This window comes from Notolabrus celidotus, chromosome 19 (assembly GCF_009762535.1).
Source record: "Notolabrus celidotus isolate fNotCel1 chromosome 19, fNotCel1.pri, whole genome shotgun sequence".
Lineage (NCBI taxonomy): Eukaryota > Metazoa > Chordata > Actinopteri > Labriformes > Labridae > Notolabrus > Notolabrus celidotus.
This window is the reverse complement of record NC_048290.1, coordinates 17,528,869-17,542,965: the sequence shown is the minus strand read 5'-3', so window position 1 is coordinate 17,542,965 and position 14,097 is coordinate 17,528,869. Positions and strand designations below refer to the sequence as shown.

The 14,097-nt window shown below is 39.9% G+C and overlaps 1 protein-coding gene across 4 annotated transcripts; it reads left to right on the top strand.

Annotated features, from left to right (window-relative positions):
• The first annotated feature begins 1,771 nt into the window (after positions 1 to 1,771).
• Positions 1,772 to 14,081, top strand: nadk2 (NAD kinase 2, mitochondrial). 4 transcript variants are annotated; one of them, XM_034710447.1, is made up of 13 exons: positions 1,772 to 1,840; positions 2,191 to 2,571; positions 2,655 to 2,743; positions 4,230 to 4,318; positions 4,548 to 4,629; positions 5,391 to 5,474; positions 7,543 to 7,682; positions 7,823 to 7,916; positions 8,004 to 8,099; positions 9,772 to 9,827; positions 9,922 to 9,975; positions 10,058 to 10,181; positions 10,262 to 14,081. In XM_034710447.1, exons 2-13 carry the CDS (start codon positions 2,317 to 2,319, stop codon positions 10,398 to 10,400), a joined length of 1,302 nt encoding a protein of 433 aa, XP_034566338.1. In that variant the 5' UTR covers positions 1,772 to 1,840; positions 2,191 to 2,316; the 3' UTR covers positions 10,401 to 14,081. The 4 variants fall into 4 exon arrangements, with proteins under 4 accessions (XP_034566338.1, XP_034566339.1, XP_034566336.1 ...); XM_034710448.1 differs by having other exon boundaries at positions 1,799 to 2,093; XM_034710445.1 differs by having other exon boundaries at positions 1,799 to 2,097.
• The last annotated feature ends 16 nt before the right edge of the window (positions 14,082 to 14,097 follow it).

Here is a 14,097-nt window from a genome sequence, read left to right as displayed (position 1 = left end):
CAGAAGAAACAACCTGGAGGAGAAGCTTCTTATGGTCTTCTACAGAGCCACCATGGAGAGCATTCTGGGGTACTGCATTACGGTTTGATACACTGGTTGCACAGCAGCAGACGACGGGAGAGCTCTGCAGAGAGTGATCAACACGGCTCAGAAGATCACTGGCTGCTCTCTGCTCTCCCTGGACAACATTGCCAGCCCTTGCTACCTCAGCAGGGCTACAAACATTGTTAAGGACTCGTCCCACCCCAGTCACCACATATTCAACCTGATGCCCTCAGAACAGCGCTACAGGTCTCACAAAACCAGGACCAATAGATTCAGGGACAGCTTTTTCCCTAAAGCCACCAACACTATGAACACTCACCACAAAACTCACTGACTACACATCTCCTCACGTGCAATAAATCAATGTGCAATATCCCCCCACCCCCCACCACCCCTACTGTGCAATACTCACTGCAATGACAACTGTAAATAGTAAATAATTGTAAATACTATTTATTTTAAAGGCATTGCCATCTTCTTTTAATTGTATTTATCACACCACTGTTGCTCTTGCTGCTATTTGTTGTTCCTATGTATAAATGTATGTATACACCAACGGAGCAGTGCTCCTAATTTCATAGTTTGCTAGTCATGCAATGACAATAAAGGCATACTATTCTATTCTATTTTATTCTATTATATTCTTTAAAAAAAACGTACACCTTTCTATCAGAAACCTTCTAACCTGGTGTTTAAGGACCTTGTTTAAAGCACATTTTAATCTATCTACTGCTAAAGAGGGGTACAATTATTTTCTGTTAGTATTTTATTTACATTTTTCATATCATGTAAAGCAGCAGTTGCAATTTTGCTTTGTTTCCTGTTTATTCTTTTCATGTTTCATGTTGTCTGGCTGCCTTCAATGACAGTCTGTAACTGTGTGTTGTGTGTTGCTCCTACTTTGCCTTTGTCTCTTCTAAGAAAAACTCACTTTAATTCTTTGTGTTGTAATACCTTATTGGTATTAGTCAAAAGTTTATTAGGCCAATGTGCTGATACTGCTTGATTTACTTTATTACTTTCTCTCTGGATGTTTATAGTTTTTGTTTTGCCACAAAAAGAGAAAATCAAGTCCATAGAGGCTAAAATGTAGATATAAGTTTAAACTGTATTCAAAGAGCTCAGAAGAACGTCATATACACGTAATGTACTTATGTCTTGAAAATTGTGTAATTGTAATGACAATGTTCTATGACACACATAAAAAGAAAAGAAAATAATTTTAAAAACTCAACTCAACTTTATTTGTAAAGCACCTTTCTACATAAAAACATGTAGCCCAAAGTGCTTCACAGAGTAACAGATAGTCAGAAAACAACAGCAATGGTACAATTATAAAAGACATGATTAAAAAAAAGAAATACTTAAAAAAAAAAAAGAAAATCAGTACAGTAAAATAAGTAAGAGTGGAAAGGAAAGTTAAAAATAAGGAAGAGTTAACAAGATCAGATGAACACAAGAAATAAATAAGATAAATACATACATGTTAAAACAATGGTTTAGATAATAATGATTAAAAATAATGAAAACAATAAAAAATAATAAAAATAATAATAATAATACTAATTTTAAAAAAAGGGTATACGTTGTTAAATTACATTTTTCTGCTTCCCATTTCGCATATCAGCACCCGCTTTGGATATCTCCGAGCTTTTCTGTGGCCCTGCAACGCATCACTCTCACTCGCTGCCGAGCGCACCCAAAACAAGGCGGCCCCGCCCCCCTGAGCCTCGCAGCCAATCAGAGGACGCGCTTCTTCACGTACGTCTCCCTGCTATACGTGCCAGGCTGCATGGTATGTGCAGAGTCTCCAGCGTTCTCCTGTGTTGTCGTTTATTCTTGAGCTGCACGTGTGTGTTACCTGGTACACTCTGCTCGCGGGGACCTGAGGAATGTCTAAGTTTAACGGCGGGATGAAATAAAGACGGAATATGTGACAGGACGAGGGTCAGCTCTCCTTTTGTTAGCATACTGCTAGCTGCTTTTACTTTGAGGTCTAGCTCGCGAGGCTCGTTTAACCTCAGGAGTGACGTCAGAGAAATTTAAAGGCAGGTGTGAGTTTCTGTCAGGTGAATAAGTTTCTGTTTTGGTCTCTGTGGGGGAAACGTGTGATTTTAAGTATTACAGGTGTCATTTGTGTGACAGGAGCCTCTGTGCAGCAGGTGACCTTCCCTGACAGCTGTGAGAGAGTTTCAGTGCATGGCCATGAAGAGGACTGACAGGAGGAAGGCTCACCTGTGATTCACCTGGACATGTGATTGAGTTATCCCCATGGTTGTATGCTCACTTGTCAGAATGAGTCGGCGCTCTGTGGTGAACTTTCTGTGCGTGGGGAATCGAGCTGTCAGCCTGCTGTATGCAAACCCTCACCGGCTCCTCCACACCTCCACCTGCATCTCCTCATCACAGCCCAAAGGGGGATTCACACCTGAGAAAGTGGCTGTGGTCACAAAGACTACCAGATATGAGTTTGAGCAGCAGAGGTACAGATATGCAGGACTCTCTGAGGAGGACTTAAAGCAGCTGGTAAGGGTCTACTTCACTTTAAACACTGAGAATCCTCCTCCTGATTATGATTGTTGTCTGATGTTTCTGTGTCTTCTCTGCAGCTCGCCATGAAAGGATCCAGCTACAGCGGCCTGCTGGAGAGACACAACATCCACACCAACAATGTGGAGCATATAGTGAAGAGCCTGAGGTAAGATCAGACACATTCCTGAGAAGCACAGTGAGAAGCTTCTGCAGCAACGCAGAGGAGATTAGTCTTCACCATAAAAAGTGGTGGTGCTCGTGTAAACCGGTTAAAGTAAAAGGTCAGCGTTGGAAAAGTCCTCAAGCTGTGGGAGGGAAAAGTGGGACAGTTCTGCAGGCTGTTTTACTGCAAAGCAAACATCAGGTTGTGACTATTTCAGGACTATTTCACTTTTAAACGACTTTCTGAAGATAAATGTGACCAAAAGTTTACTGGAAATAATGAACACAAACTTCCAATCCACTGTATTTATACTGCACATTTAGAGGAACAACAGAAAAGTTCAGCAAAGTGCTGCACAGTGAATTTAAATAAGTAAAAACACATACAAAAAAATAAATAATAATAATAACAATAAAATACATGACACTAACAAAATAATTAAAAACACATAACACTGTGAAAAAAGTATAATAATAATTAAAATACACATAAAACACGACACTTTAGAAATAATAAAAGAAACACTTAAAAAAATGTTAAATAATAATAATAGTAAAAACTCCTATAAAACCCATGACGGTTTAGAAATAATGAATGAGGAAAAAACTGAAAAATATATTATAATATAAATAAAACATACAAAACAAAATGGCAATTTTAAAAATAGATAAAAACAAAAAATATATATTTAAAAATATTAATAACAAATTTAAAGAACTGTAAAAAAAAGTAATGGTAATAATTTTAAAAAATTGTAATAGACTTAAAATAATTCAAAATGCATAATAACACTGTAATAAAAAATATAATAATAATGAAACATGTTACTGTAAACTTTAACCCTAATGTGCAGATCAATCAGGTGTATGTTTCCTCTCCATGGCCAAATTTTTGTTTGTTGTCTAGACATCTTTTCATGCTAAAGAACCTCTATATAGTGATTATTACATCCAGGAATTATCTTAAGTGCGTGTTATTGTTTCATCCATTGAGGTATATTAAGATTAGTAATTAATAATTCCTCTCAAATGCAGAAAATGCAAATCAGGAAGGATGATGCTCACTGATTCTTTCAGTCTGATTATATGTAGGAAATAAAAGTCAAAGAAGCCCAAACACACACTCTTTCTAGATCTTCTGCATTAAATATGGAGACTTTAGTGCAGTCAGATAACTTTGTGTCGTCACAAAGCTCTAATGTTTATATTTTTCGCAGATGTAAATCATTAAAGGACCTGTTTCATGTCGTTGAATGCATTTAGGTTAATGTTAAACCTTCTAAACAGGTTTTGTCTGAAGCGATTTATGGTGATGCAAAATGCTTCAAAGTTTGATATTCCTCTGACACTTTGCACTGAAGCAGTTTGGTTCACTCGAGTTGAACAAGCTTTGCAGCTTCGTTATCATCCCACATCTCTGGGAAGAGGTCCTGAACACCTCACTGACTGAACTGAAGCTGAGTTAAAGAGTTGTACGTTTGTGTTTTCAGGAAAGAGGGCATGGAGGTGCGAGTGGTGAAGAGAGGAGAATACGATGAAGAGGTGGTGCGATGGGCTGATGCCATCATCTCTGCTGGAGGTAGAAACACGTCGATATTTTGGCTTTTCCAGTTTTTCTCTTCATTTTGTTGAACTAAAACAAAGGAATCCTCCTTGAACGCATTCTTTTGTATCCAGGCGCGATGCTCTGAATGAACCGACACTGACTTATTCAACCCAGGGGGCAAAAAGTCACACGAACAAAGGACTTCAGACAACAGGAAAAAAACACACAATACAACTTCTCTAACTGCAGTTTGTTTTGTTAGGTGACGGGACAATGCTGCTGGTTGCCAGTAAGGTTTTGAGCAAGGACAAACCGGTTGTTGGAGTAAACACAGACCCTGAGAGGTAAAACACTGAGCAGCACTTTCCAGGTGAAGAACAAACAGACCTCAAACTCTGCAGCTGTCTGAAAACACTCTTCAGGAGGTTCACTAAAACCTTGGTGCTGTTTATTCCCCTTCTAATACACGTTGAGGTCAAACAGGTGTGCACAAAGTTTGGGATTCAGCTGACAAACAGGCGGAAACAACTGAAGAGTAATCTTTGAATCTTGGGTTCTTGTTTTTGCGCTCAGAGGCGGGTCGTTTCAGGACATCACGCTGCTCTGCACGACTTTGATTCAGTATTTTCCACACACACAAACGTCATCAATGAAGTCTAGTCGCTCTCTGCCTATCACATCTGGTCCCCTGCAGCACCAGATGCACGCTCTGCAGGTGATCAGAGAGAGAGTTCCTTCATTTCGTCCCTCCTGTTGATGCATTGATCAATTTGAGACTATTGCAAAATGCGACGTCATCAACAAGCGTCGTCCACACACAGATCACTTGTTGTGATAACTTTAACATCGAGTGGAACAATTAAAACGTGAGTTGCGTGATTTCACAGAAAAGAGAAACTGCAGGAGGCGGGGCAGGACACGAGACTCTGTGTGTTTTAAAGAGAGGAAAGCTGTTGGCCTGACGTGTGGTTTAAGTTGCAGAACAAAGAACAATTAATTTAAATAACAAATAGAATAGATAGAGGACATAATGTGGTGTAGTAGCATGTGTTTAACCCTTCACATTCAGCTGAGGTCGTAACTCTTCTCTCTGTGTCGTCTAAAGGTCAGAAGGTCACCTCTGCCTGCCCGTGCGGTACACTCGTGCCTTCCCGGAGGCTCTGCAGAAGCTCCGTCGTGGTGAGTTCAGGTGCGTATTTACCCACAAACAACCTGATCTCTATCACCTCATGTGCCCCCTCTCTCTTCTCTAGTTTATATCTATAACACCAAAGCCATGCAGACACTCTCTTTAATCGTTCTCCTGTCTCTGTTTCTCTTTGATGAGCTCACAGTTTGAGACGGGTTTGAACCCGTTTGGTCAGGAGTCACAGACGCCTGATGTGATCTCAGGCAGACCTAAATAGCTTAAATCCAGTTACTGTGTCGTGTCCTCAGACTAATGAATTATCCGTCTGTGATTAAGTTAACCTCAGACTGATTCAAATGTCACCTCACATTCTGAGTTTTAGGTCTTAAGGTGTTTTAATTTTATGACAACATGTAGATTTAATAACACTCCTGTTTTAAAAATGTTTAAATATTTATAAGGAAACATAAAGAATGTCCTAACTACATATTTAAATGCTGTTTATAACCGTATTACATTTTCTCTCAAGTATATTTTTAGATTTTTTAAAGATACATTAACAAAATGTAAAATTAAATTTATAATTTTATAGTATTTTAATTTATAATTTAGACAACTTGAGGAAAAACAACTTGCAGTTTAGTTTTATCTTGTGAAAATAAAGAGCAAGAGAAAGAAAATGAGCACATTTTTATTGTTTTTTTATTGTTATTTGTATTTTTTATATATTTTCTATTATTATTTAATTGCACTTATTATTATTTTTAATCTATTTCATTTTGATTGAATAAAAACAATATATTTTATTTGTTATATATATATTTTTTTCTTTATTTTATTATTTTTTATTTTTTTCTACTCTATTTTTTCTACCCTTATTCTTGTACTACTCTTTCTACTATGTCTGTGCTGCTGCAACAACTGAATTTCCCCCAACGATCAATAAATCATTATCTTATTTTAAAATAATGAGCAGAGAAGTAAAGATAAGACCATAGAAAATTAAAGAAGTTCTTCTTTCAACCTTATTTACCTTTATTCAGACTTTTTATGGGAGATTTCTACCACTAAAGTTTGAAAAATGCATTCATAAAGACTTCTCTCTTATCTGTTCTTATCCAGAATATTTAAATCTCTATATTTTTATAAAAATCTCTGCTCTGTTGTCCTGAATCTGCCCAGCTGTATGACCCTCTTCCAGTGCCATACGACTCCAAGCGAAGGGTTTGAGTTACAGTTAAGGTGCCAAGTTATGTAAGCTATCTATAGCTCTGGTGGATAAATAAAGTCTCCTGAATGTATGAATGGCGATCATAAAAACACAACCCTCCTCAGTGGAGAACTTTAAGCTTCCTTTAGCTTCCTTTAGCTTGTCTTTTTGGTTTTATGTCACTGTTTGGCTCCAGAAAGTGTAGACTATGTTGAGTAACAACAAGTTGAGCTGTGTTCATGTAGTCAGGCGACTTTAAGGAGAGCTCCTGCGTTCTGCACGGTTAAATCACAGTTTTTATAAGAGGAGTCTGGTGACCTTGCAGAAAGCAAAGTAACAGCTGTTTCTGGTTTTAAAACATCATCTTCCTCTTCCTCATAAAGCTTCCTCTCTGCAGGGATCATTCTGTGATGTTATCAGACTTGAGGAATAAAATCTGAGCCTGTTAGGGACAAAAACAAGAACTGTGAGGGGACAGATTTTGATTTGGTGCAATGGCTTCCAAGTACGGTGGACGACAGGTTCCCAAGGTCAGTATTAGGTGGCTGCAAATAAGAAGTGATGCAACTTTAGAAACAAAAACTCAGAACAACTGAACAGGTGCTGAACACAGCTCCAGCTGAGTAGAGAGAGGAGCACAGAGATGGACGCAAAGGGAGAGGAAGATCACACAAGAGGACATTTTCCACCCTCAACTTTTCAAACTAAAGTTCATTGTAGGCTCAAATAAAGCGCCAAGCAAAGTACTTCTTATACCAAATATCTCAACCCTGACACAAACAAGATCTTAGGGATTACATCACAGAAATCACAGCCTGTTTCACTGCTGCAGGTTGGAGGAATTGCCAGTAGAAGCATACTTTGTCCCTTGTCCTGAGGTTTCTCTGTGTAACTCATGTCCTCCTGTGATGCGTTCAGGTGGCTCTGGCGTCAGAGGATCCGTCTACATTTAGAGGGAACAGGAATCAACCCCACTCCCGTGGACCTGCACGAGCTGCAGCTGAGTCTGGAGCAGCACAGTCAGGCTCATCGCATCACCACCATGAACAGCCAGCGGAGTACGCCTCCTCCACCCTGTCCTCCTGTCTTGTCCGTCTCTTTGTGTCTTCCTGTCTGACTCTCTGTGTATTTACCTCCTTGATTGATCATAATTGATCCGTACGTTATTGTTCTCCTGCTCATTCTGTGTTTCTCTCAGGGAAAGGAACCGTACCAGACAGCTTCTCTAAGCCGAGTCTGCTCCCCGTCAGGAGTCTAAATGAAATCTTCATTGGAGAGTCTCTGTCCTCCAGGTACCTCCATCATCCGAGCTGATGCACTTATTGAATCTGCTCGAAAACAATTTAAACCCCTTCTTAACCTGGTGTTTACCTCCGCAGGGCTTCATACTACGAGATCTCTGTGGACGACGGCCCGTGGGAGAAGCAGAAGAGTTCAGGACTCAGCATCTGCACAGGAACCGGATCTAAAGCCTGGTGAGTTCAACCTTAAATATCTGACTTGATCCTCATCAGCCATGTATGTCATTATGAACTCAATAAAAGCTCAGCTAAGAGGGTCGTATCAGGAAACGATGTTGTTAAAAGAAATAATAAAGATGGGCGCTTAAAGCGGACCCCAGCTGAGCAGAGAGAGGGGCACAAAGATGGATGCAAAGGGAGCGGGAGATCACACAAGACTAAAAAAATATATGTAATCCTGGCCTGGGTACAACTTCAAAATGAAAGCATAGTGTGAAAACAAGAGGAGTGTCTCTGCAGTATCAAAAATTTGAAAGCACTTCCGGAATGTTCATCAAAAGCATTCCGGAACTGCTTTCACGCCACATTCTTCATGCTTTTAATATGAATGTAGCTTCTACAAAGTCAATACAGACCATAGTGTGTCTTTTCTGTATCTTTTGGCCGAGATCCATGTGTGACTCGGTATAGTTAACTGTGCAAAGAAGATCAGAGTTAACATACTGGACTGTCTAAATTACAGAAGCTATTACTTACACTACCAGTCAAAAGTTTGGAAACACCTTCTTATTCAAGGGTTTGTATTGATGTTGATTATTTGAAACACTGTAGATTAATACAAAAAGACATCAAAACTATGAAAGAACATATATGGGATTATTTAATAAACAAAAAAGTGTTAAACAAAGTAGAACATGTTTTATATTTTAGATTCTGTAAAATTCTGTCCTTCATGACAGCTTTGGTATTCTCTTAGTCTGCTTCATGAAGTGGTCTCCTGGAATGGTTTCTAATTAACAAGAGCCTTGACAAGAGTTCATTTGTAGAATGACTTGCCTTCTTAATGTGTTTGAGTTTGAGACCATCAGTTGTGTTGTTCAGAGGTAGGGTTAGTACACAATGGATAGCCCTATTTGACTACTGTTGTAATCCAGATTATGGTGAAACCAGATTATTTCATAGTTTTGATGTTTTCAGTATTAATCTACAATGTTGGAAATAATTAGAATACATAGAAACCATTGAATGAGAAGGTATGTCCAAACTTTTGACTGGTAGTGTAAACTTAGTGTCCGTTAGTATTCGCTCGCAACTCTTCTGCAGGTTTCTCTGAACACGTTTCCAAAATTTGAAATGAAAACAACCAAAATATTGAGACACTCAGGTTTCAGCTGGCTGTATTTCCAAAAAGGTGAAACAGGTTTTTGTTGCTCTGACTCAAACACTGACTCGTCATCAGGTTTGGATTTAGGGATTTAGTTTGTAGAGTTTTCTTTCAAAGCGATAATCTGGTGAACAAACCGACACTGAGGAAAGGTTGTGTTTTTAAAATGAAGCTTGTTTTAACACGCTACTAAGATTATGATGTTTAGCTGTTTTTAGATTCTCAGAGGTTTAAAAGTGACCTTTGATTTATAACCACCACACAATAGAGAAGTCTGACAGGTGTCTTAATCAGGAATATTTTGAATGATGGGTTGAAAAAGGTCATAATTGCTCCAGGAAATTTCTTCAACCTGCAGCATATCCAGTAATAACCCATAATTAACGGATTAACTTACCTTAGATTAATTGTACTCTAAGTTACTCTTGTTCGAAACATGAACATCGTTGAAAATTTGGGATTTCCTCTCTTTTAAAAACACTTGTTTGCTCTCTGAAGTTTGTCCTCTCTCTACGTATTCAGGTCGTATAACATCAACAAACTCGCTGAACAAGCCGTGGAGGAGGTGCTGAAAATTGGTGCGTGAGTGTGCACAAGTTTAACGTTAAATTCTGTGAAAGGTTAAAACAAAGCGTCACATGACCACGGTGATTAACTCACTTTGTTTTTCAGGGAAGTCTCAAAGCGGTCTCGACATCCCAATAAACCGTGACGTCATAGACAAAGGTGAGTTTTTGGTCCTCGTGTGTTTATATCTGAAGGTTTGATGGACTCATATTGTGATAATCATGTTTCTGTGTGTGTTCAGTTACTGATGAATACAACGAGTCTCTGGTGTTCAGCCCGGACGACAGACGTCTACTGTACAGCGTCAGGGAGCCGATCGTGAACCGCGTGTTCTCCAGCAGCCGACAGAGAGGATTTGCCAGCAGGTTGGTGTCACATCGAGCGTAACATCGACGATAACGAAGCCGTGAACTCGTCTGAATGTTTCTGTGTCTGCTTCCTTCAGGGTGTGTGTGCGCTCGCGGTGCTGGGACGCCTGCATGGTGGTCGACGGCGGGACGTCGTTCGAGTTCAACGACGGAGCCATCGCCTCAATCACCATGAGCGAGGAGGACCAGCTGCGGACGGTTCTCCTGGAGAACTGAGAGTCCCCGTCCTCTGCTCGTAGATGCTAACCTCCTCACCTGTTTTTATACCTGAAGGAGAAAAAGGTATCATCGTTACTTTTGTTTTATGAAGAGTGATTTTTCCCAAATGTGTTATTCCCAATCAGATTATCCTTTTATTTTTAATCCCTTTACCAACATCCGCTGATTGTAACAGGATCAAACAGCTGCATCAGTTTGTAGATAGTTTAAAAAACACTTACTCTCAGCCATCTCTCATCGCATTAAAGCACCAACACGTCTCCATGAGAGGCGGAGCAAACGTTAATCAGCTGACTTCTGTCATAAATCTATAAATTAGCCTGGATGATGATTGATGTGTATTTGAGGATCAGATCAGGGGTCCACCGCTCTGAAAATACTCTTTTCTGCTCCTGCATGCTGCTCAGTGTCCTCACAATTTTTCACCACTTGCTAAAAACAAAGGACAGAGCTGGGGGGGTGTCATGAGTTTAATTCAAAACTGATAAAAGTTTTCGAGCAACCAAAATCTCGATTCAACCCTCAAAAAAAAAACAGCCAAACATTTGCTCAGCTGTAGCACGATTAGTTGACTACAGAAAACTAAGCGTCGTCGCCCTCGCTGGTCAGCACCAGTATTGCAAGTCAGTGAAACGTGTTATTCCAACTTCATTCCTGTAGTCTCAGCTGTAGTGCAGCCTCCCGCCACCAGCCAGCGCTGTATCTCCAGTTAAAGGCTAATGTCATAATGCTCTTAATGCTCTTAACGCTCTTAACGCTCTTAACGCTCTTAACGCTCTGAACGCTCTGAACGCTCTGCTACCTGGATGTAAACGAGCACAGGTGATTATGTCATCTGGTAGCACGGTGTGGTTTGTCAGTATGTTGATCTAGTAAATGGAGATAAAGTTGTATGTAGGCTGTCTGGACATATAACCACTCCACCAGAGACATGAGGAACCAGCACAGACATGAGGATACTAACCTGCAGTTTTCTGATCTTTATACTGTTCAGAATTTAAATATCCTCTTAAAGAGCTTGGGAGGTAGTCTCTTTGGAGCGTCCCTAGCTACACTTTTTAAGACACCCTGATCGCCGCCAGAGTTGTGATTAATGGACATAATCAAATTTAAGTGAAATTAGGAGGCGAACTCTTAGAAATAATAGCTGCAAATTAGATAAATCCTTTAAATTTGACTCTGTCATTTTGAAGTTGGTCATTATGCAACCCAAAACATCTGGTTATCACATCCTGATCCTCTGGCTCAATCAGCTCTATCATGATGAAGCATTAAGTTAAGATCTGAAGATTTAAAAAGTTTAAATAGTGGATTTGTAGAAAAGTATGCTTCCATAAACAAATTCACCAGTAAACAGTATACCTGTATCAGTATCAGTATTGGTTTGGTGCATTCCTGTAACAGAAGTCAGCAGACAAACGGTTCTCACGGTGCGTCACCGGTACAGCCTTTCATTCATTACCTTTATAAAAGCAAAAATCTAAGTTCATCTCCTTTTTTTTATCACCTTATCATTCAGATCCCTCCAGCAGAATATAAGCTCACTATAATCTACAGTGTCGTTGCAGCTGTTCTCTGTAGTTCTGATCAAACCTATGAAACATGCATTTATCGGGTACTTTTTTCAGCAGCGGATGAATCCCTGTTTGGTGCTCCTGTCGCAGCTGGATGGTGTATTTTAGATCGAGTAGAGATAAACTAAAGAGTGTGTGTTCATGATGAAGTATGTGGAAGAAGAAATGCGATGTGATGGAAGTTAATTTATAACGTTTAAAGGTGTTTCTGTACGGTGAACAGGAAGCTCAGCTGCTCGGCTCGGCTTGTCCGTCGACTAAAGATATTTTTGAAACATAGCTTCTATATTTTCTAGACGTTTGAAACACTGGAGTCTGAGAGGAGCTGAGGAAGTGCACTAAAAGCAGAACTCAATTTTTAAAGAGAGATCCTTGCTCCACATTTTAGTTCAAAGTCAGAATCTGTAACCTCCCACAGCACGGAAAATTAGCACGTGACAGAGTTTTCCACAACAGACACGTCAGTTTTAACTTTAATGGATTCAAAATGATGCAAAAAATATGTTTGGACCTGTAAAGCAGCTTGACGTTAAATGTATGAAGATGTTGGATTTATAAGATGAGACAGTTTGAAACAAAGTGTTGCATTCAGAATGACTAGAGTACAAACTAAGACCTGATAGATCTCCTGTTCACACCTGTGATTAAAGCTCCTGTGAAGAGTTTTGGCCGGTAATGAAACACACTGTAACTCACAGTTATGCCTCTTTATGAGCTACACGAGACCATCAGATCAAGATTTACTTTAATTTTTTAATGCCTCTAAAAGCGGTGAGGGAATAAGTGTCAGACAAGATGACTTACAGCTCCCTGAAGGCCGGAGATATACTTGCTTCATCTTGTGTTCACATACACAACAAACTGCCTCATGAACGTAATTGCAAACATACATGACCATGCACTACGCGACTTACTGGAGGATATCTCTAGAGGGCGCACCAGAGAGCTCAGGGCAGATGCAACTTCCGGATTCACGGGATAGAAACTCTTTATCTCAAATAGGTTCTTCCAGCATTTCCCTCCATGTTCGAACGTTAGCAGTCCCGGACTTGTTTCCATTTATGTGTAGAAGTGGTAAAGACGCATCATCATGTTCATATAATTGTGGACTTCATCAATCAGCTTGTCTTTAAGGGTCCCATATGATGGAACATGCATTGTTCCTTGCTTCCTATCATGCAGATTTAGTCCTCCTCTCATGCAACCCTGAGAATGTGGAGGCGAAAAGGCCTTTGCATTAATTCTGTATTCCCGCAAGGGGTTATAAATTTTCTCCTGTGGTGATGTAACGACAGGAGTGATTCTCACTGGCCTGCATGCAAAGCCACTCCCACTTCCTGAGTGACTCTACTTCCTCTGACACTATCGTGGTTTTGCTTCGATGTTGCAGAGTCAAGAAGCCAACAGTTACAGACGCCAAATTTGTCAATAATCTGTCCTAACACCAGGACCAAAGAAAACAGAAGATGCTGTTTATTTTTAACAAGGTGCCGGCTGCCATTTTGTTTATTTGTGCCAAAGACTTCACCTTGGACTGCTTCAACAGTCAGTTCACAGCTTGTTTAGCTTCGACACAGTTTGTGGCACAAAATCAGCAGACGTGCTATCAGTAAGTATCGCCACTCTGACGCAGGTTCTCCTGGAGCGCTTGCCAGTTTTGTTTCAGTGTTTTTCCGCTTCTGCATCGGTCTCCCTCCTCAGACAACATTCAAGCCGCCGATCTGCACAGGGCCTCTTAATCGTAACACTCTACGCTGCTCATATCCATGTGCATAATGCCTGCTGCGTCCACATCGTTCTAATTTTTGATGACGTGCACACAAACACGTAGTTAAAACAAGTATATCTCTGGCTGAGGACAGTGATGTAAGGACTGCTTTGTCCACAAGGAGCACTAAATAAAACAGAAACTTCCTCACAGGAGCTTTAAAGTAAAATCTTGTTTATAATCCTTCTTCCTTTGAACCGACAAGGTTCTGTTTAAAGACGGGTTTATAGAACGATCAAGAAACTGTCAAATGAAGCGTGCCAAAGGCAGAGTCCCTCATGAACTTCATGTTTCCGTTTTTGTCTTTGAATCAGATAAAGTTGTTTGAAAAGAAAACGCCTTGGTGTCTTTA